General features: G+C 38.6%; 1 protein-coding gene across 2 annotated transcripts in view; it reads right to left on the reverse strand.

The window, feature by feature from the left end:
* ANO6 (anoctamin 6) overlaps window positions 1-26,500 on the reverse strand; it is a 212,063-nt gene that overhangs the window by 70,419 nt on the left and 115,144 nt on the right. For both annotated transcript variants that reach the window (XM_082422554.1, XM_082422553.1), the window contains 4 exons: window positions 20,186-20,314; window positions 3,760-3,825; window positions 2,673-2,960; window positions 2,338-2,451 (listed from right to left, as the gene is read on the reverse strand). In XM_082422554.1, the coding sequence (XP_082278680.1) occupies window positions 2,338-2,451; window positions 2,673-2,960; window positions 3,760-3,825; window positions 20,186-20,314 (597 nt within the window). The remainder of the gene's footprint in view (window positions 1-2,337; window positions 2,452-2,672; window positions 2,961-3,759; window positions 3,826-20,185; window positions 20,315-26,500) is intronic.

A 26,500-nucleotide genomic window follows, 5' to 3' on the forward strand; every position in this document is an offset into this window, starting at 1 on the left:
TTTCCTTCCACCTGTACTAGAAACAGAAACACCTGCTCCGCCACTTTCTCGTTGGATGACCTCGTGAGAGTCATTTAGCCTCTCCGTTCATCAATTTCCTCATCAATAAAATGGGGATCATAATAGCAGCTACCTCATAGAGCTGTTAAGAGGATCAATTAATCCATGTCAATGTTACAATACTCCCTGGCATATAATAAGTACTATGTATCTGTCAGCTATTTTCATAATTACTGACAGATGTTATTATCAACCAGAAAAGTATTAGTGTTAAAGCCTTAACATGGGTCCTGACCTCCTCTTACTTCCTTTCCAAATACCACACAAGATCATTCCTTAGCCTGGACATGGGACTAGTGCAGTTACAAGAGGCTTTAGGGGAAAAGAACTGGGGTAGATGTCAACTGAATATTATAGAACGTTGGCATCCCATATTAATAATCATGATGGTTATTTCCAAGTGTCCCCGAAGTTCATGTCATGCTCTCATTGCTGATTTTGCTGGGGCACAAATATAAAGCACGTGGCCTGTAGGGCTGCACTGCTGTGTTGGGTCTCTTAGCCAGGAAGCTCAGCTTCTGCTTCTCCACTCAGCTCCCTGTTCTCTATTTATGCATGTGTATGAAGAAGCTATTTATTGTCCTAGTTTTATTATCTTATACAGTACATTTCAATATTGTCTTTATCTACAAATACATGTATTACACAGTAGCAATTATCAGTCTCAGTCTTTGCTTTCTTTGGTCTTAGAGATTCAGATAAATTGACAGCGAATATAACAGAGTAACAGTGCAATATAATATTGTATTTTATTTCAATGACAGAATTTATTTTAAAAGCTTAGATATAATACTTGCATTTATGGAATCATTAAGGGTCTAAAGCAGTCACATTTTAAAAATTTCATGTCATGAGTGATGTTACCAGCTAGAGAAGTGCTCCTGAATTTGAGGAGTTGCTGTCATCTCAGTACATAGTCCTTAAAAAATGTCAACGCTCTGCTGTATCGCCATCGTGACAAGAACCCTGACAAGACGCCTGTTTAAAAGCCCTGTGATATTCCAGGGCACAGTTTGAAAATGGTATTTCAGAGGGGAGGAAGCCTGTATTACAGAAAATGATAAATGAAATGGTCTAACATGTATTTTTCTTACAAAGAACCAATACTTTTCTGGTTGATAATAATATCTGTCAGTAATTATGAAAATAGCTAACAGATATATAGTACTTATTATATGCCAGGAAGTGTTCTAACATTGACGTGGATTCATTGATCCTCATAACCAGGGGTATCCAACCCCTGAGCCACGGACTGGCATCAGTCTATGGCCTGTTAGGAACCTGGCCACACAGCAGGAGATGAGTGGCCAGTGAGTGAGTGAAGCTTCACCTGTATTTACAGCTGGTCGCCATCGCTCGCATTACCGCCTCCTGTCAGATCAGCGGCGGCATTAGATTCTCATAGGAGTGCAAACCCTACCGTGAACTGCGCATTGAGGGATCTAGGTTGCGCACTCCTTATGAGAATCTAACGCCTGATGATCTGAGGTGGAGCTGAGGCAGTGATGCCAGCGCTGGGGAGCGGCTGCAAATACAGATTATCATTAGCAGAGAGGTTTGACTGCACAGAGGCCATAATAAATCAATTGCTTGCAGACTCACAAAACCCTATCAGTGAGTGGCAAGTGAAAACAAGCTCAGGGCTCCCACTGATTCTGCATTATGGTGACTTGTATAATTATTTTATTATGTACTACAATGTAATAATAATAGAAATAAAGTGCACAATAAATGCAATGTGCTTGAATCATCCCTAAACCATCCCTATCCCCCCATGCGTGTAAATATTGTCTTCCATGAAACCGGTCCCTGGTGCCAAAAAGGTTGGGGACCGCTACTCATAACAACTCTATGAGGTAGGTACCATTATTACCCCCATTTTATTGTTGAGGAAATTGACGAACAGAGAGGCTAAATGACTTTCACAAGATCATCCAGCTAGAACGTGGCACAGCAGGTAGTTCAGCCTGAGTGTATGCTCTTAACTGCTAATCTACACACTCCACACATTAACTATGGGTAAGCTACTGTTCATTCCTTTGTTCATTCATTCATTCATTGACTCATTCATTCACTCATTTAAACTGAGGGGCTTCCCTGTGCCTGGGATTCAGCATTAAACAATACAACATGGTTCCTGCCCTAAATGAGCTTATAGTCTTGCAATACATTGTTTTCATTTTACCAAGGAAGAAACAAGGTCAAGAAGTTAGCCCTTCCCTACTAACACTGGAGTACACATTAGATATTTTATTTCATTTTTGCTGTTTGACTTACATCATGGAGAGGGAAAGCTGCCTTGTAGATCCCAGAGCTTACGAGTTTGTTAATCCCAAACTTTTTAACGTTGTCCCTTACTTGATACTTGATCCGAGAAAGAATGAAGTAAACCTGAAAAGATTCCAAAATAGAGTGTGTGTTTTACACAGTGTAACTAACCAATCATTGTTTACTATCTTAACAGGAATCTGTAGGCATATTTCTTTTCTTTCTTTCTTTTTTTTGGGGCAGCTTTTAAAAACCAAACCAAACCAGCCAAACTAAACCACTAATCATCCAACAGCAGGTTCTAAATCACCCAAAGACAGCAGCTAAATTGGGTTTAGACTTACAATGCGGCTTCTGGTGGCTGGATTGAAGAACGTATCTCTGTCTTGAATGTAAAAGTCATTCATGCGGTTCTTCTCAAATGGGGCAGTGAAAAACTCTTGCTCTGGCTTGATGATACTTTCATCCACTTGGAGGACTTTGGTAAACCAATTGAAATTATCGAAGGCTGAGGACCGGGTTTTAAGATCATTGGGTTTCAGAGGCAATTTGATGTGCATTATCTCAGCATATGTACATAGCACTTCCCATGGGGCATGTACTTTCACAAATACAAGCTTGTCATCCAAAATCTATATTGGAAGAATGAAAACACAAACCAGAAAACCAAACCAACTATTTTCACAGTTTTAAAACACAGATTTTTTTTTCTATGTTGCATAGTTCTTTCATAAAATTACCAATATTTTAGATGAAAAAAAGCAAACGTGTTAATTTTTAGTCCGAATTAGTAACTAAACATAAAAACACTAGACTAGTCACTGCGGTGTTATTGTAATAACAATTTTTTAAATTTCTTAAACCTAGAAGAAGACTGTTTAATTTATTATATATCTGTTCAATGTCATGTTACATGGCCATTAAAAAGAATTTAAAAGAATTATATTTATTGATCTAGAAATGCATTTATTATATAATAAAGGGAAAAAAGCAAATTTAAAAATTGTGAAATAATAATTTTCCTTTCTGGAAGGGAAAAAAATGTATACATCTGAGCAAAAAAATGTTTAGAAGAACTGTAAGATTATTTATGGATAATTAAGGTACAGATTCCACTATTCCTACATTTTCTATTTTTTATTTTTTGGTAAACTATTGTTTGTATAATGAAAAAAATCTTCAAAAAGGTTCTTGAATAAATACATTTATATGGATTTATTATTACATTCTTTGGTTATTAAAAAAGATCTGCGGGCTTTTATGAGAAACAAATGTATATTCTATAATGCAGATTTTGATCGACTCCCTTCCAGCTTACAGCTAAGGTATGGCTGGGGTTACACGTTTCGAATGCCATCCCAGCATCCCGAGTGACATGGGGGCTCCCAGCAGCAATGGGCAGCCAGCGGCTGGGAAGGGTCTGACACTTACCGATCTGGTTGCTTCTAGCTGCAGGCCGTCACAGATGAGGTTAGATTCATATGCTCGTCTTTTCCTCTGTCAAAAGAAATTGGAAAATACGTTAGGCCTTCAGTTTTACCAAGGGAACAAAAAGTTGTTTGTTTGTTTTTTTAATAAAAAAATAAACAACAAACCAATTTGAACCCGATGAAGAGACGCATTTGCTCAAAAGAGCACAGAAGCAATGAAAGTGCTCTGGCTATTGGTGACTTGTGGGTTTGGATTCCTCAGATGGAATGCTGTGGAGAATAACTGGATTCTCTTGGCACTCTGGAAGACCCTTGGTTGTCCCTGTGAGTTTATGGCCATTTGAGGTGTATAGAAGTCTCTGGCTTTGGCACAATTCCAAGGACCTTTTTTGGCTAATGAGAGGTTTTGCACACAAATAGAGTTTTTGGAGTCTCATTCACTGATGTCATTTACCAGAGTTATGGTCCAGATCTGACAGTTTACATTATTAAAATTTTGTTTCTATACCAGACATTCAAATAGTTCAGTTTTGGATGTGTATATTTCACCTTTGCATGCCTTGACCAAATTCAATTTAAAAAACACAGACAATTTTGGCAAAACGCAAATAAATTTTTCTCTCTGCAAGAATGAAATGTTTGTGAAGCTATAAAAAACACCTAAATCTACAAAACTAGTTAATTGATAATATATCTGTCCATATTACATGACCATTTAAAAAGATACAGGATACACCTTATTTATTGATATTAGGGTCTATCTGGCTAGGCTTTTGCTAAGCTGTGTCCTAACTTGTAAGGGAAGCATGTAAAGGTAGAGACTCATTTGACCTTTGAAGAGAATACTTTTGATGATGAAGGAGTTATGCTGCTTTATGAAAAGAAGAAAATGAGTGGACATAGGGGTTAACCACACAGGGTCTGAAACCAGCCTGCCTGGGTTCAAATCTGATGCCATTACCTATTAGTTCTTTGACCCTTGGCAGGAAACCTAAACTCCCTGGCCTCATTTTCCTCATCTGTAGAATGGAGAAAACTTCACTGGCTTCCTTCTGAGGTTCTCATGAGGATTATATGATTTAAACCACATAAACTAGAATTTCCATCTTTAATAATCACAAGAGGTGAATTGGACCAATTCTCCCACTGAAGACAACTGAAAAAGCTGCATTAATTTCAGTTTTTAACTTCAGCATTTAACAAGATAGAGAGGAATTACTGGGTCAATGCCTAGGTAATCCAGTGGGTCAGACAGTCAGGGCACTCTGCCCAGGGAGCAACACTTAAGATTTGCCAGCTGTGAATGGCAGAGGGGGTGCTGGGCTGCTGTGCTACAGACAGTGCCTAGAACATGAAAAGCACCTAATAAATGTAAAGTGGGTGCTGTATGTAAAAGGTCAAAGGTGAAAAAATACACCTAGTATTTGACTAAATGTGACTCCCAGTGGAATCCCTAACCTATTTTCTGGAAGTATTAGAAACAGAATATTGCTTTATTTTCGTATACTGAGTGAATGGTTATATAGTACTTACTGTGCCAGACACTGTTCTAAGAGCTTTACAAATATAACACACTTAATTATTTGTTACAACTTGAGCATAGAATAGTCACTTAGAGAAAAACCAGCAAGTGCTATAAGTGAACAAAACAAACTTGCCTAGAAAAGCCCAGTGAGATGAGAGCCAGGGGGGTTGGAGGTGCCGCTTTCCCATTCTGTTCCCAGCAGGTGGCCATCCACTCTTCCAGTCTCCCATCCCCCATCTCTGCAATCCACCCTGCTATGTTTCTCAGCCCTCTCCATCCCACATCCACCATATCCCCAACGTCAGCTGGGAAGCTGGTTCAGACCCACTCTGCTTTGTACCCAAGCAGTATTTCTTCACCTTAGACCCCAATCCTTATATTGTGATTCCTGCATGGCAGCCCAGTCCTTGTTCCTGATGGCTTCTTTCTTTACTACTGTGTAAACGCTTTTCTGATCCTTCAAACAACGCTTGACAAAGTGCTTGGCACGAGTACATGCCCAATATGTGTTTGCTGAAAGAATATACTCAACAAACACGTATTAATTTGTTCTACAAACATTTCCTGAGAGTATCCTTCAAAGTGCTGAAGATTCAAAGGAGAATTTGAAATAGTCTGCTGTAGAGGAACTACAGAGAAACTCAGCATCTAGTGACCTAGAATCTTCCCCAGTACAGAAGGACTGGAACATTCACTCATGGGTCTACAGCACTGTAATGGACATCTGTCATTCTTTTTGGCTACTCAACATTTTAACTCCCACCAGAGCCCACGTCCCCTACAGCAGATAAAAACAGAAACACTCCCGTTCCTTGTCTCCCATGAAGTTCAGCTACTGGCACATGAGCTAGGCGCTATTCATCAGACCACCCACTCCAGACTCTGAGTCAGAAGCTAGAGATGCAAAGAAGTCAGGTCACGCAGAACCCGTTCTGGGGTGGCTGGGAGAGCGGATACCTGTTCCAGAGACAGCAGTGACAGAGGTTTTGGCAGGAGCTTTTGGGGAGCACTGCTGGTCGGTGGTGCCAGAAGCAGCTCTGGGCCCCAGGGAGCAACCACACTTTGTCCCAGACCAGCTGTGTAGTGGGATTTGGCGCATTGCCTCTGGCAGTCTCGTCTCCAGGCTTGTTTGTCCAAGCCTTCCAATGAACCTGTGAGCCCCCTAACATTCTTCTGATAAACTCTTTGTCTGCTTAAATTAGAGCTCATTTCTGTTGCCAGTAAGAATCCTAAAGGAGTAACCACGAACTAGGGAAAACTTGTTAGCCTAAAACCGAAATCACTGTGCAGTGGAGGGAGGGGTGTTCTGTGTAGACCGGACACTCTGACTTCCTCTCTTTCCAGGGAGATGACTCAGCCTGAGGCTGTACCAGGGGCAACCCAGATCATCTCACTAGCAGGTCATAAGCAGAATCCACTGTCCTCTGTATCCTCTAGGAGTCAGGAATAATTTCAGTTAGGACGTGAAGGCTCAGACCCAAGGATTTTAGCTCTTATGAACAAATGTCCTTCTAGTTAGAAGACTAGGAGAATCATTCAAAAGAGGGGCTTCTCCTGTGGTTTAATGGGTGTGCGAACAATAAAGTGCTGGTAGGAGAAACCACACAACTGTGTTAACTGGCTTTATTGGAATTCCATGGTTCCCATCACAGGCCGCCATGAGGCACAGCTGTCTCCTTCCTTGCCCCCCTCCTCCACTGGGGAGCGGTTCCAAACTTTGAAGGTGTTCCTCCCATTCCACACCTCACTCCCAGACTCCGCAAATGCCGTCACCTCCTTCCTCAGACAAATGCAGCCGCTCACGCAAAGTCCTGCACATGCCTTTCTCTCTACCTCTCACAGGTGGACACCATCTCTCTTCCGGTGTCAGGAGATTACTCCGTTTTCCTATCTTTCCTGAGCTTGCTTTGGCAATATCTTTTCTTCTCTTCAGTCCTTTATCTTCATTGCTCTTAGCCAACAAACACCTTAAATGTTTCCCATCTTTAAGAATATGAAATCCTGCCTCAGTCCTGGCTGCTCTTCAGTTACCATGGCCACCCCTAGAGATGCTTGTCTTTTAATCTTGATATCCTTACCACTTAGAACAGGCCTAAAGTAGAATAAACAGGCAATAAATGTCTGGTGAAAGAATGAATAAGTTGAGTGGATGGTGGGTGGATGGTTGCCTGTTATGTGGGGATTGACTGAGGACTACAAATCACTGCAGGGTAGCAACTGGGCTCCTCTTCCCTGAGGGGCCCCCCACCCCCAAGTGCTCCATGAACTTTTACTTATGGGCATTATAGGACATGACAGAGAAGGACAGATACAGTTTAATTCTGGAGTGTGCTAGCACCAGATAGCTCTGGGGCATCCAGAACAGGAAGAGGCTTCCTGACCCCTAGGAATCTGAATTATGAGATGACAAAAGGGGGCCAGTTCAGAGAACCTGGAAGGAACTGGCCCCATGAGAGGTCAGTTCTGTCATCACACATACCAAACACAAACTACTCCTGTCTCGGTTGTATCAGCTGCATCAACCATGACCGTGACAAGCCACATAGCGCGAGTTAGACATAGTTCCTCCTCTGTGGGATTTCTAGTTGAGGTCATGACTCCATATCACCTTCATAGGACTCTATCCTCTCGATTTTAGTCTACCAATTGCCCCATAGCTCTTGTAGTATTGGTCTTCGTTTTACTCCTGGGCATAATGGTTAAGATTCTGAGCAAAAATTCAAATCCTGGTTCTGCCATTTGATAGCTCTGTGATGTTGGGCAAATAAACTCTGCAAGTATCAGTGCCTTCATCTCAAAGGTGGTAAAGGAAATAGCTTCATCTTGAGGTTTTTTTTTTTTTTAAGGATTAAATGTGATCATGGGTATAAAGTCCTCAGCATGAGGCTTGACACACAAGCTCTGTAGACATGTCAGCCATCATTACCTTCTTTCTCTGCTTTCAAATATGCTCAACCTCCTTTATTCCTTAAAAAAAAAAAAAAAAAAAATCCTCTCTACCTTGTAAGCCTTAGAGGCTCACCTCTTTTATTTAATATCAAACATCAGAACAAAAATAAGCAACCCCAATCACTTGGCTTCCACAATGTGCACCCAGTGTCATCTTAATCCCTCTAACGGGATACCAATGACACCATTTTACCAGAACTCCAGGAAATGGATCTTAAATATGAGTCATTTAGCCCTCCCTCTTCTTGAATCTTCATACCACTACATTGTCCTGGTCCTCAGACTACTTTCTTTGATATCTGATGGATGTATATCCTTTTCATTCTCTGAAGAAAGAATTAATATTGTTAAAATGGTCATACTACTCAAGGCAATCTACGGACTTAAGGCAATCCCTATCAAAATACCCATGACATTTTTCACAGAACTAGAACAAATAATCCTGAAATTTATATGGAACCACAAAAGACCCAGAATTTCCAAAGCAATCCTGAGAAAAAAGAATGAAGCTGGAGGTATAACCCTTCCAGACTTCAGACTATGCTACAAAGCTACAGTAATCAACACAACAAGGTATTGGCTCAGAAACAGACACATAGATCAATGGAACAGAATAGAGAGCCCAGAAGTAAACCCATGCACTTATGGCCAATTAATCTATGACAAAGAAGGCAAGAATATACAATGGAGAAGACAGTGTCTTCAACAACTGGTGCTGGGAAAGCTGGACAGCTACATGTAAAACAATGAAATTATAACATCCCCTCATACCATACACAAAAATAAACTCAAAATGGTTTAAAGACCTAAATATAAGACATGACACCATAAAACTCCTATAAGTGAATATAGGCAAAACATTCTTGGACATAAATCACAGCAAGATCTTCTTAGATCAGTCTCCCAAGGCAAAAGAAATGAAAGCAAAAATAAACAAATGGGACCTAATCAAACTTAAAAGCTTTTGTACAGCAAAGGACACATCAATGAAAGGAAAAGACAACCTATGGAATGGGAGGAAATATTTGCAAACAATGAGACAAACAAGGGGCTAATATCCAAAATATATAAACAGCTCATACAACTCAATATCAAAAAAAGAAAAAAACAAACAACTGGATTTAAAAATGGGCAGAAGACATGAACAGACATTTTTGCAAAGAAGACATACGGATGGCTAACAGGCAGGTGAAAAGATGCTCAACATCCCTAATTATTAGAGAAATGCAAATCAAAACCACAATGAGATATTATCTCACAGCTGTCAGAATGGCTATCATTAAAAAGTCAACAAATAACAAATGCTGGCAAGGATGTGGAGAAAAGGAAACCCTTGTACACTGCTGGTAGGAATGTAAATTGGTGCAGCCACTAGGGAAGCCAATATGGAGTTTCCTCAAAAAACTAAAAATACAACTGCTATATTATCCGGCAATTCCACTCCTGGGTATATACTGGGAAAAAACAAAAACTCTGAAAAGATACATGCACCCCAATGTTCATAGCAGCACTGTTTATAATAGCCAAGACATGGAAGCAACCCAACGACTGGCTTAAAGAAGATGTGATACATACACAGACGCATGCACACACACACGATGGAATATTACTCAGCCATAAAAAGAATGAAAGACTGCCATTTGCCACAACATGGATGGACCTAGAGATTATTAGGCTTAGTGAAATAAGACACACAGAGAAAGACAAATACTATATGATAGCATTTATATGTGGAATCTAAAATATAATACAAATGAATGTATATACAAAACAGAAACAGATTATTTTATTTCAAATTGTTGGATATTTAGGTTGTTCCTAATTTTTCACAATTATGAAGGTGCATGTAATTTTAATTTCTTTAATATGTACTGCTGTACTGCCATAGAGAAAAGTTGTACTAATTTATCCTATTTTAGTTCTTATTTGGTTCTTTACAAAGAACTCCTGAAAAATTTACCTGATATCTCTTGATAATTGGTAGACTTTGGAGTCGGTTTATAATGCCCTCTATTTTACCACTAACTATAAATACTTAAATAGTTGAATCAAGGCTAGAACATTTTTATTTGCTTAAACATGTTAATATATCACCTTGGTGTTACTTTGATAAGACAGTTCTTGTTATTTCCCTTTGGCGTGGCAATTCACAAAGAACTAGTGGAATATTTTAAAAATTGATTAAACAAGTTTTCTTGGTTTGTCAGGTAGCTAAAGTAAATTAGCATATATGCTATATTTGTCAAACAGGCACATATCAGGAGAAGACTGCTTACTTAAGAAAAGGTTGCTTAAATTTATTTAATATGAAATCATCAGCTTTACTGCTCTGTAGAATTTACACTTGGGTAAGTCACAGTGTTTTTTTCTTTTTTTTTTTTAATAGATCTTTATTGGAGTATAATTGCTTCATAATACTGTGTTAGTTTCTGTTGTACAACAAAGTGAATCAGCCACATGCATACATATATCCCCATATCCCCTCCCTCTTGAGCCTCCCTACCATCCTCCCTATCCCACCCCCTAGGTCATCACAAAGCACAGAGCTGATCTCCCTGTGCTATGCTCTGCTTCCCACTAGCTAACTGTTTTACATTCGGTAGTGTCAGTGCTACTCTCCCACTTTGTCCCAGCTTCCCCTCCCCGCCCCATGTCCCCAAGTCCATTCTCTACGTCTGCGTCTTTATTCCTGCCCTGCCACTAGGTTGATCAGTACCATTTTTCTTTTTCGATTCCATATATATGCGTTAGCATATGGTATTTATTTTCTCTTTCTGACTTACTTCACTCTGTATGACAGACTCTAGGTCCATCTACCTCACTACAAATAACTCAATTTCATTTCTTTTTATGGCTGAGTAATACTCCATTGTATATATGTGCCACATCTTCTTTACCCATTCATCTGTCAATGGACACTTAGGTTGCTTCCATGTCCTGGCTATTGTAAACAGTGCTGCAATGAACATTGTGGTACATGTCTCTTTTTGAATTATGGTTTTCTCAGGGTATATGTCCAGTAGTGGGATTGCTGGGTCATATAGTAATTCTATTTTTAGTTTTTTAAGGAACCTCCATACTGTTCTCCATAGTGGTTGTATCAATTTACATTCTCACCAACAGTGCAGGAGGGTTCCTTTTTCACCACACCCTTTCCAGCATTTATTGTTTCTAGATTTTTTGATAATGGCCATTCTGATGGGTGTGAGGTGATACCTCATTGTGGTTTTGATTTGCATTTCTCTAACAATTAGTGATGCTGAGAAGCTTTTCATGTGCCTCTTGGCCATCTGTATGTCTTCTTTGGTGAAATGTCTATTTAGGTCTTCCACCCATTTTTTAACTGAATTGTTTGTTTTTTTGATATTGAGCTCCATGAGGTGTTTGTATATTTTGGAGATTAATCCTTTGTCCATTGTTTCATCTGCAAATATTTTCTCCCATTCTAGGATTGTCTTTTCGTCTTGTTTATGGTTTCCTTTGCTGTGCAAAAACTTTGAAGTTTAATTAGGTCCCATTCGTTTATTTTTGTTTTTATTTCCATTACTCTAGGAGATGGGTCAAAAAAGATCTTGCTCGGGGATAAAGACACAGACCTACTAGAGAATGGACTTGAGGATATGGGGAGGGGGTGGGGTGAGATGTGACAGGGTAAGAGAGTGTCATGGACATATATACACTACCAAATGTAAAATAGATAACTAGTGGGAAGCAGCCGCATAGCACAGGGAGATCAGCTCGATGCTTTGTGACCACCTAGAGGGATGGGATGGGGAGGGTGGGAGGGAGGGAGATGCAAGAGGGAAGAGAAATGGGAACATATTGTATATGTATAACTGATTCACTTTGTTATAAAGCAGAAGCTAACACACCATTGTAAGGCAATTATACTTCAATAAAGATGTTAAAAAAAAAAAAAAAGATCTTGCTGCGGTTTATGTCAAAGAGTGCAACAGTGTTCTTGACATTTAAAAAAATTAGGGGAGAGCTGTCTTCCATGTTAAAAATGAAAGAAAATTAATACTGCGTATTGCCTGACATAGTCATTGCTCAATAAATATTTGTTGAATAAATGAATATCTGAGGCCACACAATTTTTAGCTAAAAATTATCTATGTGCCTTATTGGAACCCTTACATGTAAGAACCTAAACCTATGTTTATAGTCTATGATGTGTATTTGGCAGCACAAAATGACTAAACCAGACTCACTGGCTCTGAAAAAAGCCCAGCCATATACTAGATGGTGCTGTAAGTTCCTCTATCTCTAGGGGAGCAAATTCACTGGGACTTTAACCCGGATCTTTTTTTTTAACCTATTTCTAGCAAATCCAAAGTGACTGTAATCATTGAGGACTTATGGACATCACAAAAAGATGCATTTGATTCTACTACTGTCAGTGGAGAATGGTACTGGGGGTTTTAAGTAGAGAAGGACAAGAGCACTTATCCCACCCCAGAAACTGGAATTTTATTCATACCTCTTTTGGGATGTTAATAAAGCTGTCAGAGAAATAAAGAATAAAGCAATCAAAATCACAAAGGACAGACTGGCATAATTAAGGCAGCTTTCTGTCCCCTAAGCACCTGAGATTACACATCTCATTTGGCTTAATAAAGTCATTGTTGGGAAGGACTTGCTTTTGAATTATACAGTAATAATACTGATTTTAAACACCAATTTCTACCATTTGCTTTATGTCACCTAGCTTTTATGCATAAAAAGCAGGGGTTGCAATGTCTAAGAAGTGAGATTACTAAATACACTGTGATGATAATAAATCAGCATAAACCAGTAGGGATTAATGAAATATATGAATAGATTAATTTCAAATATTCTTCCAGCTTTGTTAGGAAAAATACTGATGGTGCCATCACTGTATTTTTGAACCTGCCAATCTTTGTTATGCCTACGAAGATGGATGAGAAATAAGCCAAAGGTACTTAATTTGTGCAAAAAAACTACTCTCATTACTCAAAGTGCTTCTTATTACTTATGTATCATGTGTGCAAGAAGGTTTGGTAAGCAGGAATAAATTATTTAATCAGGACTTAATTTAAATTCACGTGTTGGTGATAAAACATTGAACGTTAGCGGACTGATCTGATGAGGGATTTACTCAAGTAGGTGACGTATGTTAACGAGGGACAGAAAACAGACGAGCATCCTAAATGGTAAGCATAGAAAGGAAGTGACTATTTACCTGAAGCTTATTTCCAACTTTTCTTTTTAAATTAACATTTTTGGTGTAATTACAAAAATAAACAAATGGTAACTTAGAAAACAGACATTTTCTGAGAAGGAAAAAAATCATCTGTTATCAATGCACTAAGAAAACTACTGTAAACACTTCAGGGCAATGTTTTCCAAACTAACCTACCTGTTTATATGAACAACCTGGAGTGCTTGCTTAAAATGCAGATTCTAGGGCCCCTCTCCTGAAGATTCTGGCTTAGTACACACAGGATGGGGCCTAGATAATCTAGTTTTAACAAGCAAAGCAGATGACTCTTATCAGACAAGTTTATACTATTTTTTTAGGACACATCTTTTCTGTGCGTATAAGCAGCTTTCTTTTATGATTATTTATCCCCTTCAAGCCTGAGAATTTAATGTAGTTGATTTTTCCCAACCCTTCACCCTTTTATAGACGACCCTTTAAAAAAGTGAGACACAGGTGACTGTTGGGACCAGGGCAAATGACAGCTTCATTCAAAACTAACTCAGAAGGACTAATCTGGAAAAGGATTTTCTCTTCTCTACATCTTTCTGAGATAAAATGGGATAATCAGATTTTACTTTTCAGGATTTCACTGTCTTGTTTGTCTGTTTTTAAGGATTGAGCCCAAGGACACTTCCCATTTTGGAAATAAGAATCAAGATTCGGATTCACTGCTCTTGTGCTGAGTACTCAAAAATAAAACCAAATATGCTTACACCAGCAACACATCTTGCAGTTGTAATTTGAAACTGCTGATTCTAATTTAATTTATTCCTTTTAACCTACAATCTTAGTTTAAGCAACTAGGGTGTAAAGGAAGGAGATAAAAATATGAAGAGCTCCCTGCTTTTGTCTAAAATTTTAAGGACTTAAAGCTAAACCTGATTTCATATCCGAAAACAAAAGACAGAACACCTACCAAAAGTTATCTGAGAAGGTGAGACCACCCAACACTGGCTGCCATCATCACTTAACCTAGCCTAATATTTTTCATGGACTATTTGTAGCAAATATGTCATTACCAGGAATTTTTTTATATTATTCTGATTCTTCATAATCCCCTTCTGCCATCCCTTTATTTTTTCAATTTGGAGAGTGTACGGCAACATTAAGTCGACTCAATCATGCCTTCCCCTTTAGGAGGCTCCATGGGACAAATTTCTTTCTGGGGGATCTTTAGACCAGAAAGATTGTATTTCTTTTGAATAACCAGTTTTGTTTTTTATTGTGTTGAAACTTTAAACCGTGCTATTGACAACATCCTCTATTTTCTTTGGCTACTAGGAAACTCAGAGGCAAATTTGCAGATGAACTCTTAACTTCTGAACAGGACCTTATGGTTAATAATAAATCATTTTGTTTATTACTTTGACACATGGCTTCATTTTATTTTTCTGGCTTTTACATTTCTGTCACCTTGATTTCCTCATCTATATTTTTGGTATATTCTGTAAGTGACCTCAAATACTTTTTAATGAATTATAAATAAACTATGTTAATGTAGTATTAGCATAAGCAGGAAGCTAATGACTATAAAAATTATACATTGCATTTTAAAGCCAACAGTGAATGATGTCTGAGTTATCTATACTGTTAGTTATCATCTTATTAACCACAAATAATCATACACTTGATGCACATAAGACGTACTGACAAATAAAGCAGTGTGATCACCTTGATACAAAAAAAAAAGCATTTGATAAATTTTAAAACCCAATTATAAAAACTCACAGCAACCTAGGACTAGAAGGGAACTCCTTTAACTTTTTAAAAGAAAACTACCAAAAATTTATAGTAAATGTGATATTTAATGGTGAAATTTTAGAACCATTTGCACCAAAATCAGGAATACATTGGTGACTACTATGTGTTACTGGTTTTATTCAAGAGGTCTTAGCCATATCACTTGGACAAGAAAAAGAATGAAATATAAAGAAAGGTACAGCAAAACTGTCACTTGTAGACATATGGTCTTCTTTTGAGAAAATTTAAAACAAGCATTAGAAACTATTAGAACTAAAAAGTTTATCAAGGTAACTAGATACAACTTATAAAAAACCAGTAGACTTCTTTTTTAACACACACAATAATAAATCACAAACTGCAATTTAAAATGTGTCTGACGGGCTTCCCTGGTGGTGCAGTGGTTGAGAATCCGCCTGCCAATGCAGGGGACACGGGTTCGAGCCCTGGTCTGGGAAGATCCCACATGCCACGGAGCAACTGGGCCCGTGAGCCACAACTACTGAGCCTGCGTGTCTGGAGCCTGTGCTCCACAACAAGAGAGGCCGTGACAGTGAGAGGCCCGCGCACAGAGATGAAGAGTGGCCCCCGCTCGCCACAACTAGAGAAAGCCCTCGCACAGAAACAAAGACCCAACACAGCCATAAATAAATAAATAAATAAATTTATAAAAAATAAAATAAAATAAAATGTGTCTGACAACAGCAACAAAAATTTAATATAATAGTTAATAAAATGTATAAGATCCTCATAGATATTATTATAAAACTTTACTAAAGTATGTAAAACCTCAATAAATGGAGTGACGTACTGTGTTCAACATATTAGAACTTTTTGATGAAGTTTTAACCATTTGCAAAGAGATCTCATTTAGCTTCTGGGTAGAGTTCCAGCCTCATGATAAGTCATCTAAAACAATGGATAACAGTTTTTAAAGCTCAAAGGGGGCTTCCCGGGTGGCACAGTGATTAAGAATCTGCCTGCCAATGCAGGGTACAGGGGTTCGAGCCCTGGTCCGGGAAGATCCCACATGCCGTGAAGCAACTAAGCCCGTGCGCCACAACTACTGAGCCTGTGCTCTACAGCTCATGAGCCACACTGAAGCCCACACGCCTAGAGCCCATGCTCCGCAACAAGAGAAGCCAGCGCAGTGAGAAGCCCGCATACCGCAACGAAGAGCAGCCCCCGCTTGCTGCAACTAGAGAAAGCCCGCACGCAGCAAGGAAGACCCAACGCAGCCAAAAATAATAAATAAATAAAATAAACAAATTAAAAAAACAAAAACACTCAAAGGACCTGTAACCAATTAGTCAGTTGTCTCACATAATTTGAAAGTTTGCATATAATTTAATTCAACACTCATTTTTGGGAAAATTTCTTATTCTGTAGTCTCCACTGGCCAGATCCACTAAAGAATTCTTAAGGTCAGATATACAATACAAACTTATACTTCCATATAAAAACTTTTCATCACCTTCAAGGAAATAAACTTTCCATCAACTTTTAGGAATGGATTCTGCTGATAAAAAAGTAAATATCGATAAATAATAACACATTCAGGATTTCTTATACTGTTATTGTGCTATCTAGACCTTTCTACCCTCTTTACCATCATCTGCATTATACCATTACTTGGTCATAAACACATCTGTCTGAAGGGAGGCCAAGTGTCAGACAAAATGAAATTCAGAATAGATCAGTTCTGCCACTGGTTAGCAGTCTTGGATAAAGCAAATGGAAGAGAGCATGACTAACAAAACTGAGCAGGAAGAGCTCGAGAAATACATGGCAATTTGTTTTATTTAAAACATTTTTGCTCTTCACAACATAGAGCAAACCTATTTATATATATTTAATCATGTGCTGTGCCAGACATTGCTGGCTGCCTATTCAACAGCCATTCTCCCTTCTTCATTACTAAGAAAAGCCTGATGGTCTGTCAGAGACTGGGTGATCAGGTGATTCAAGAGAGGAAAGACTAGTCTTGATTAGTCTATGCTACTGATGGTAATTCCATTCATCTTGCCGTAGTTGGTTTAGGAATAGACCTGTGATAGACAATCAACAGTAAAAGGAAGAGGGGAGCTTTCTTCCCCCTTCAAAAGGACCATGAGAAAGGGCATTCCCTCTTTCTGCCTCTGGATGTCTGGAAATGCAGCAAACATCACGTAACAGAGTGAAGACAGTTTAAGAACAGCCAACATTTGAGGATGGCAGGGCGGAAGGATGAAATGAACCTCAATTCCTGATGACCTCATTAAGCCAATAAATTACCTAACTCAGAAATGCTCCTTTGTCTGGGCTATTTCTTAAGTGAGAGAATTATTATTTCCTTTTAGCATTTAAGCCATTTTGAGTTTGGTTTTCCTGTTACTTGCAGTAAAAAAAAAAAAAAAACATTCAAACTGATTCTGTGCCACGGACAGCAGTACTAGCTAAGCGAACACTTATTATTGGAACAACTTATGATCATCCTCATGTGTAATCTAAACGTAAATGGATTATGCTTTTTAAAGGGAGGTGTGAAGTTCTGAGGTATTTTCACTAATATAAGGGGACAAAGTTACATGATATTTGGAGGTTTGATATAGAAAAATAATTTCTATTTTGCTCATGTGCAGATGCAGCCTTTTGCTCTTCTATGTTTTGAATACTCATAGCCCTATCAGTTCTATCTTTCTCCACCTCTAAACAAGAATTTAACAATACTTTTTAGATCAGCCCCTGGCAAAGTCAACCTTGGTGTTGTTTTAGGAAATCAATATGATTTAGACATACTTCTTTTTTCCCTCTCAAAGAAAGAAGAATTTTGAAATTGCCTTTCCTTGGCGTTACGTTAAATCCTGAATACGTCCTGACAGGGAGTATGATGGAACGCGCAAATGATTTTCCAATTAATAAAAATGTGATTCCAAGGCCGAGCTTTGAATTCTAAATTAAGTAATATGTATAAACAGAGACTCAAAACACTTCAAAGCACAGCTTATAAAAGCCAACATCATGGTGTATCAAGCCATGAGTTCAGGAATTGCCAAAATTAATGATGATTTTTTTTCTCTTGATTTATGAGAGTTACTCCAGGGCCTACGTTTCTGTGTAAAGCAAATGCAGACCTTATTTAAGAATTTAAGAGGCTCTAGGACTCCTTTACCATCGCAGAGAAGCTCTTGTCTAAAATTAGAACTGTTTCCTCTATACTTTAATGGATTAGGTTTGTTTAACTTACTTTATATAGTGCTCAATTCTGTTCCATTGGCATATGGATGCCTAATAAATATTTGATGATGGTGACCATGACTGCACAGAAGATATCTTAGTGTCCACAGGAAAATGATAAAATACTGTAAGCTAGTTTCCTCTAGTGATAAAATTATATAAAAACAGGAGAGTGATGCCTTTTCATACCAGTGCATTTAAGAAAACCCCAGGGACTTCCCTGGTGGTCCAGTGGTTAAGACTTCGCCTTCCAATGCAGATGGTGCAGGTTCGATCCCTGGTCGGGGAACTAAGATCCCACATGCCTCAGGGCCAAGAAATCAAAACATAAAACAGAAGCAATATTGTAACAAATTCAATAAAGACTTTAAAAAAAAAAAAGAAAACCCCAAATAAAAGGGAAGGTATAAGAATTAACATCTATTTAATTTAATTGTTTTATTTAATCCTAACCATAATCCTCTGGACTAGGTACTGGGATTCCCATTTTCCTAAATCTAAGATGTCACTGGTTGTATAGTGAGCCAATATTTTAAGTACCAATAAGAAAAAATGCAGCCAATGAAATTATGATACACCTTTTTTAAGATGTACCCTGATTTCAGAGATGCCAAAATGTAAAAATAATAGGCATCTCAAAAATAATTAAAAAATACGATTCTGATAAGAAAATTCATCCAAGTCACACAGCCAGTTGGTAGCTGCGGCAAAGACAAGCCACTGTCCACCAAAAACTCATGCTCCCCGTCCACAGCATGGAGTTCCTACTGAGAAATGGCTCTCCGGCCAGAAACTATGCTTTCCACCTTTCAGACTTCTGACCAATAGAATGTGATCACAACTGATATAGTCAGTTCCAGTCCAAAGAGGTAGAGAAGCACGAGTACTTTCTTCATTCTCTCTCTCATCCCATCTACCATTTATTGATGCTTAGGATGATCTTAGAAACTACCTGTTGAAAATGGCAAAGCCTCTGTGTCAGCCTGGGTTCCTGAATGACTGCAAGGAACAAAGCCCTGCCTGTAACCCCCAAACCACTGTGCCAAATAGGGATGCCACATTTGTTTGACACAAGCAATAAGTAAACTTTTATTTTATTAAGCCACTGTAATCTGAGGCTAGTGTTATCTCAACTAGAATTATTTCATATACTACAGTGGCAGAATTAGAATGTGAATGTCCGGTTCCAAGAGCACAGGTTTGAGATTCAAGACAAGAGTTTGAACCATAGCTCCACCAGTTCTTAGACTAGAGTCCATGAACTTGGGCAGTCATTTAACCTATGGATCAAGTTTGTCATCCAGAATGGTATGAAAATAAAAGGCACCTCATAAACTGTTCTCAGGATTAAATGAGAAAATGCATGCAAAATGCACAGACCATCCAAGAGTTAGCACTCCCTGAATGCTGGTTGTTATTACACTTGCTGTCATTGTTAATCATTAGCTTCCTTTCATACCTAGTTGCAAATCGCCAAGTGTGCTTTTAATGTAAATCTCTTCTACAGATAGCAAGTGCAATTCCTCTGAAGAAAGTCCACCTTCAGCTTAAGAGCCTGAGGAAGTTTCTGTTCCAAACTTTAAAAAGTTAAAAAAAACTTTTTTTCCGTTACCATGCCTTGAGGGAATGATGAACAGAGAAAATATGAAGGTATGTTTGTTGTATGATATTTCAAACACCAGTTTCACTTTATTGCTTACATAAAAATAGCACTTTATTTTTTCATTTCACAATATTATAAGGAATAAAAAGAAAATAGGATAAAAAACTTACCCTTTGTTTTTCATTTGAGCCCTTTTTATTGGTCTCTTTTCTACTTTCATCTTCATACACTAGAACAAAGTCGATTCTTCGCTGACCATCATTAAAAAAGAGGGAGTCAGATTTTCCATTAAATTCTTCCTGTGTGGAATAGAAAAATAAATTTTAATACAGTTTTTTGAAAAGTGCCAATTTATAAGTGTTTATTTTCTAGCTTTAATAGGTACATCAGTATGTTTACAGAGAAAGAGAAATAAATCCATAACTAGTTACTTGACCAAGAGGGCATGGTCACATGATCTTTGCAAGCATAGTCTGTTCTTGGTGAAAGAAGTCCTTGAATTGAGCAGGTTAGCATTATTCTACAAATGTGTGGGAAAGTATCAGCATTATGAATGTAACACAGTTATTCCAGAATTATGCCCACCTGGATGAGCAAAAGGAGTATCAAGTTTGGAAATGAACACAGTAACCAGAGATGCCTATCTGAAGGACCAAAGTTCATTTAACAAGAGAAAAACATCTAAGACAAAGCACTGTTTATGAAAATCTCATCCTACCTTTGCCACCTTTTCATCAATTTTCATGACTTCTCTCTGAACCCCATCACTTTATAGAAAGTATCATTTTATAACCTTAAACAAATGCCAGAAAATGCTTTGATACACACAAAAGATACACTGGTCGTTGGTATTTGTCCCCAAATCCACACAAGATAATCCCTCACTCCTAGCAAAAAACAAGAAAACAAACAAAAATGCCAGCAACAAGAACAAATAAATGAGCCTTTAATTTAAAGCTTAAAAGCCTTGTGGCGTAAAAACAAAGTCATAATGGCAGAACACAGACCTAATACAGTTTACAACAATCTCTATTACCTTAGGGATTTGGATAGAATTGTTTTAATTTGCTCTAAGGAAAGGCCTGAGTTTGTGTTTCTCACACAGCTGGTCAGACTGCTTATGTGAATGTTGTCGTTTAAGAATCGGAATATTTTCTTAACTGGTAAGTAATACTTTGCAATTTTTTTCCATTAAAAGTCATGGGGAGGTTGCATTTTGCAGTCATTTGGTGGAACCCCTTAATCATTAAATGTGATTAATTCTTCTCTTCACTCAGCATCAGTTAGTACTATACAAATCACCTTATTTTACCGCCACCAGTTTCCCGTTTTCTTCACACTTTTGAGAAGATGTATTTTTTTGCTAAACATATACAAACTGATACTTGTCCCTCCTTTCCTCTTTTCCACCACAGAGCAGCTAAACAGTGTGACTTGGCCTGAGACCTTTCCCAGCCAGGGTGCTGAGGGGCCAGAAAAACAGACACATGAGTGTACCAGGCTGAGGCTACCACCCAATTCTTTTATTTCCAATTTCAGCTCTTTAAAACCAGTAAACTTTAAGAGTATTTAAAGCTAGACAAGACACAGAAAACAGGCTTACAGTTACCAAAGGGGAAAGGGTGGGGGGGATAAATTAGGACTTTGGGAGTAACATATACACACTACTATATATAAAATAGATAACCAACAAGGACCTACTGTATAGCACAGGGAACTCTACTCAGTATTTTATAACAATCTATAAAGCAAAAGAATCTGAAAAAGAACATATATATATATCACTGAATCACTGTGCTGTACATTTGAAAATAACACCGTAAACCAAGTATATTTCAATTAAAAATAATTAATTAATTACTTTTAAAATACATTTTAAAAAAAGCTATACAAAAATGCTAAGGCCTGTCGTTTTCATTTCAGCCATGGAGTTCTTTGAGGCCCCTCTCTTCAATTTCTCTTCCTTTCAGTGAAGATGTTACTATTGGTGACAACCTGGGCAGTTGCTAGAGGAAAACCGTATGGAGAGGAAAAAACTATGAGGCAGAGGGGAAGTGGAGGAAGGTGGAATATAGTCATGAAAACCTGGTCATTATTACAGACGTCCGAAACATGTACAAAGCAGCTTGCTCTCTGGAGCCCACATTCTGCTGCCTTTCTTTGGTGGCGTCCGACAGGAGCTCACTGAAGTCACGTTCTGAAGAATGAGGCCTGGAGTGAGAACCACATCTGCACATGGCTCCAGGCATTCCTCCCCACACAGCCCTTGCTCAGCCACACGGGCTGGCAGCAAGCTCCCAGATAATCTGGTCTGTACGCACGTCTCTCCAGTATGACAGAAGACCATGGCCCTTTGTTGGAGGAAAACGCCACTGGTTTGGCGAGAGTTGTCTGTATGAAATAACTAGGTCAGACTCTGATATGGTATTATTAGAATGCAATGCCGGGGGAAAGAGTGCCAACTTCGTACGGCTATGAAATCCAGGTTTCCCATCTCTTGGCAGAAAACATTCCACTAGGTGACTGGGAAGAGAAGGGAGAAACAAAACGCTGGGCTAGAAAGAATATCTAACAAACAAGGCAACTAGCCCAAATAGAAAAGACTCAACTATGAACAAAACAGTACTGTTTGGAAAAAAAAAAAAAAAAGGCCGGATTTTTCCGTTATAAGTTCCACTATAGGCCTGACTCATCCAACAGGTATTGAAATGACAAAAAAATAAAAAAAATTACCAAAAAAATCCTCTTCTAAAGTTTTGAAGTTTTAACAGTTTCCTAGGATAAATATTGATAATCTTCTTCAAAATGACTGATTATTCAGAGGTGGATTATTCTACTCCTGACCTCTCAAAATCTGCTCAAAATTTCATCTTTAGTCTTTTCTACCAAGTCAAATGGCACCAAGATGAAATACAAAAAACCCCTGAAACCCAATCTTTCCTGTTCAGCAGCTTAAGTTTAAAAATACTTTAAGAGATGGTTTAAAATTTATCAGGTCAAATCATTTTAGAGATTGGAGCTTACGTATGGTTACTGACTTCCCCACTAGGAAACTTATTAATTCTTATACTCATCAGAGTAACTTATCGTTACCCTGAGGGTCTTAGGCAAATGTCTTTAATGCCAAGGAAGTGAGCAGAGTCTCTAGCTGTTAATACTTCTTTCTTCCTGGAAAAAATATCAAGTAAATTTCTAATTACAGTTTAGAGTCTATAATATGTTTTATTTGTTCATAGCCATTGCCCTCTCTGGTTCCGAGGACACTAGATTCCACCAATTTAGCGTCCATTTACTCATTTGCAGCAATCTGACCCAAAGCTGTACTTAAAGACTGCGGTGGTTAAAAAGACTATCCATGTTCATTTGTCATTATATCAAAATAAACAAAAACAATGCTGCCAACCATTGCAGAAGAGTGACCTGACCACCTCTGTCTTTAACCGTTGGCTTTGACATTTCACACTTGGGAAGAGAGACGTGCTTCGTCTGAGCAAGGGGAGGTCTGAGAAATAAGCTCCTGGCAGAGTAGTATAGGAGACAAGGAGTAAGAAAGGTTGGGTGTAATGTACCCAAGTGATGTTTTCCAGGTCTCCCTGCTCTCAGCTGGCTTCTTTCCTCCTTCTATTTGTAGGGCATCTCCTTCAACAAAAGAGCCCAAAGGGCTCTTTTAACCAAATCAGGATAAAAATGCAAGCAGCAAAATTACGCTGCCAGAATTTGTGGATTCAACCAACGTCAGACTAAAAAAAAAAAAAAAAATTACAGAAAGTTCCAAAAAGCAAAGCTTGTATTTGCCCTGTGCCAACAACTATTCACATGATATTTACATTGTATTCACAACTACTTACATAGCCTTTACATTGTACTAGGTAGTATAAGTAATCTAGAGATGATCAAAGGACATGGGAGGATGTGTATACATTATATGCAAATACTACACCATCTTATATAAGGGACTTGAGCATCCAAGGATTTTGGTAACCGCCCTGTGAATACCAAGGGATGACTGAAATTACTTGGTAGGAAAACTTCTCATAAGTTATCTGGATTTTCCTTGAACAGGAGCTTGGGGTACATGAAGGGTCACATGATGATTACATGATGGTGAGGCTTGTCTTCTGGGTGGAGAAAGAAGGGCCAGGGAAGGAGAGGATCTGGGGAAACAGCTGCCTGGGTGGAACTGCTCCATGGCATTTAGGTCACTTAGAGATGAGCAGCCCAGCTCACTAAGCACCCTCCTGGAATCCCTGGCGTCAGCACTTGGTGAGTCCAGGAAAGAACTTGCTGCTCAACATGTGTCCAAAGTCACACTTCTCAAGCGTCCTCAAATAAACCCTGCAAAATCAAGATTGGAAGTCCCATTTCACAATAGAGGCATGTACTCCTAGAGTTTAAAATGCAAATTTTAAATGATTTGTCCAAGATCTGGATACAAAGCAATCAGTTTGGGATCTTTGCTCAAACTCTCGTTTATGTGTAAGGATGTTGGAAACTTGCCTGGGACGGCAAGTGATATTATCTGATTGTATCAGATTAAAAAATTCTAGAGAATTTCCAAACAGTTTATTCCTGCCCTGTTAGGGCTGTCATTTACTATGAGATTAGAGAGTATTCCAGGCTTATTTGGATTAATGGTCTCAACCTCTACAGAAAGCAGGACACAAAAAGTCTTACTGTCTAACAATGATAGCTGAGGAATTACACTATGAAAAATAAACAATATCAAAACACTCACATAATTAAAGAGCAACTGATATGTGAATGTGGAAAACACATGTGGCTCTCGGCGGTCTCTAAGACTAGCAAAACAAAGTAGTTAATTCCAGGAAGAACACAACAAGAAAAAAAAAAACAACTTTAATTATAGCAAAAAACTAAAGTGAAAATATAGGATTTTCTATTTTTCAGTAAATCTTGAATCCCTGTATATCGCAAGTTTTATTAGGGAAACAAAAGTTTAGAGGCAAGAGCCTTTATGTAAATATTTAGATCCCATGAAATATAGAACATAATGAAAATTTATTTATATGCCATGCAGTTTATAAATGAGATATATTCTGGTGTTTTCCCTAACTGTAACAGAGTCCAGGCAGGTTCAAGGCGTAAGAGATAGCAGAACATTTTTTTCTTTATAAAGTGTGCAAAATTACTGCAAGGGATAGCAGAGACTACATCATTTTTTTTTTTTTGCATTGGCAGGAGGATTCTTTTTTTTTTTTTTAATGAGGATGATGTTATTTATTTATTTATTTATTTTTGGCTGTGTTGGGTCTTTGTTTCTGTGCGAGGGCTTTCTCTAGTTGCGGCGAGCGGGGGCCACTCTTCATTGCGGTGCACGGGCCTCTCACTGTCGCGGCCTCTCTTGCCGCGGAGCACAAGCTCCAGACGCGCAGGCTCAGTAGTTGTGGCTCACGGGCCTAGTTGCTCCGCGGCATGTGGGATCTTCCCAGACCAGGGCTCGAACCCGTGTCGCCTGCATTAGCAGGCAGATTCTCAACCACTGCGCCACCAGGGAAGCCCGAGACTACATCAATTTTTATTCCTTTTATTCAGATCACCTCCTCGGCCTGTAGGAACACTTGATAGTGAGAAAATGCAAAGTACAAAGAAAAATGCCAAGAACTGCAGGCATGGAAGGCTGAACGCTGAAGGTAGAGAGATTACTATTATGAGAAGCAGGGGTGGGAGAAAAGGAAGTAACACGTTAGTACCAGGGATAAGGAGAAGTACACGGATGCACAAGGGCGCCGCACAGGAAGTCAGCTCAGCCAATTGCGTGTTGGGGGATATGCGTGCGAGTGTCTTTGACGGGGCGTTCAAGAATGTGTTGGCGGGAAAGAAGCGCAGTGGAAAAGCTGCTCATTCAAGGTGGAAGTGTATCTAGAAGTGAGGATTCCAAGTCTGTTAGAGAGTCCAAGAACACCCCTTGTTGGTGACTCTGTGACAATCAGGGTAAACTTAGGAGTGACCCAGAATAATATTTGTACAAATCACACTGTCTCCTTCCCCACTCTGTTAAACACACTATCAGCTTCTGAAGGCCAATGGCCGGGTCTTGTTCACCCTGAGTTCTCCGCTGAGCCTTTGCATTTAGCAGGAGCTTGGTTTGCTTTTTGCTTAGGAAAATATACCTTTTTTTTTTTTTTTCTGATGATAAAAGTAATATATACTCAATACAAAAAAAATTCTGAAGATACAGGGAAGTATAAAGGAATAAATAAAAGTCATATGTAATCCCATCTCCCAGAGATGAGCCGAGCTTCTTAATATTTTGGATCTCTCTCTCTCACGCACACAAAAACACACATGCACGTTCACTAAAATGATACCATACTATATGTACTGTTCTAAAAACACCCATCACAGCCATTTTTCTAGCTTGAGAAAAAGCTCTGCACCATCGTGTTTAGTAGTTGCAATACCATTTAGTCAAACAGTTCCTCCACTGATGAACATATAAGTTCTTTCCAATTTGTTGCTTTTAT

This window comes from Balaenoptera physalus (genome assembly GCF_965194825.1).
Source record: "Balaenoptera physalus genome assembly, chromosome: 13".
NCBI lineage: Eukaryota > Metazoa > Chordata > Mammalia > Artiodactyla > Balaenopteridae > Balaenoptera > Balaenoptera physalus.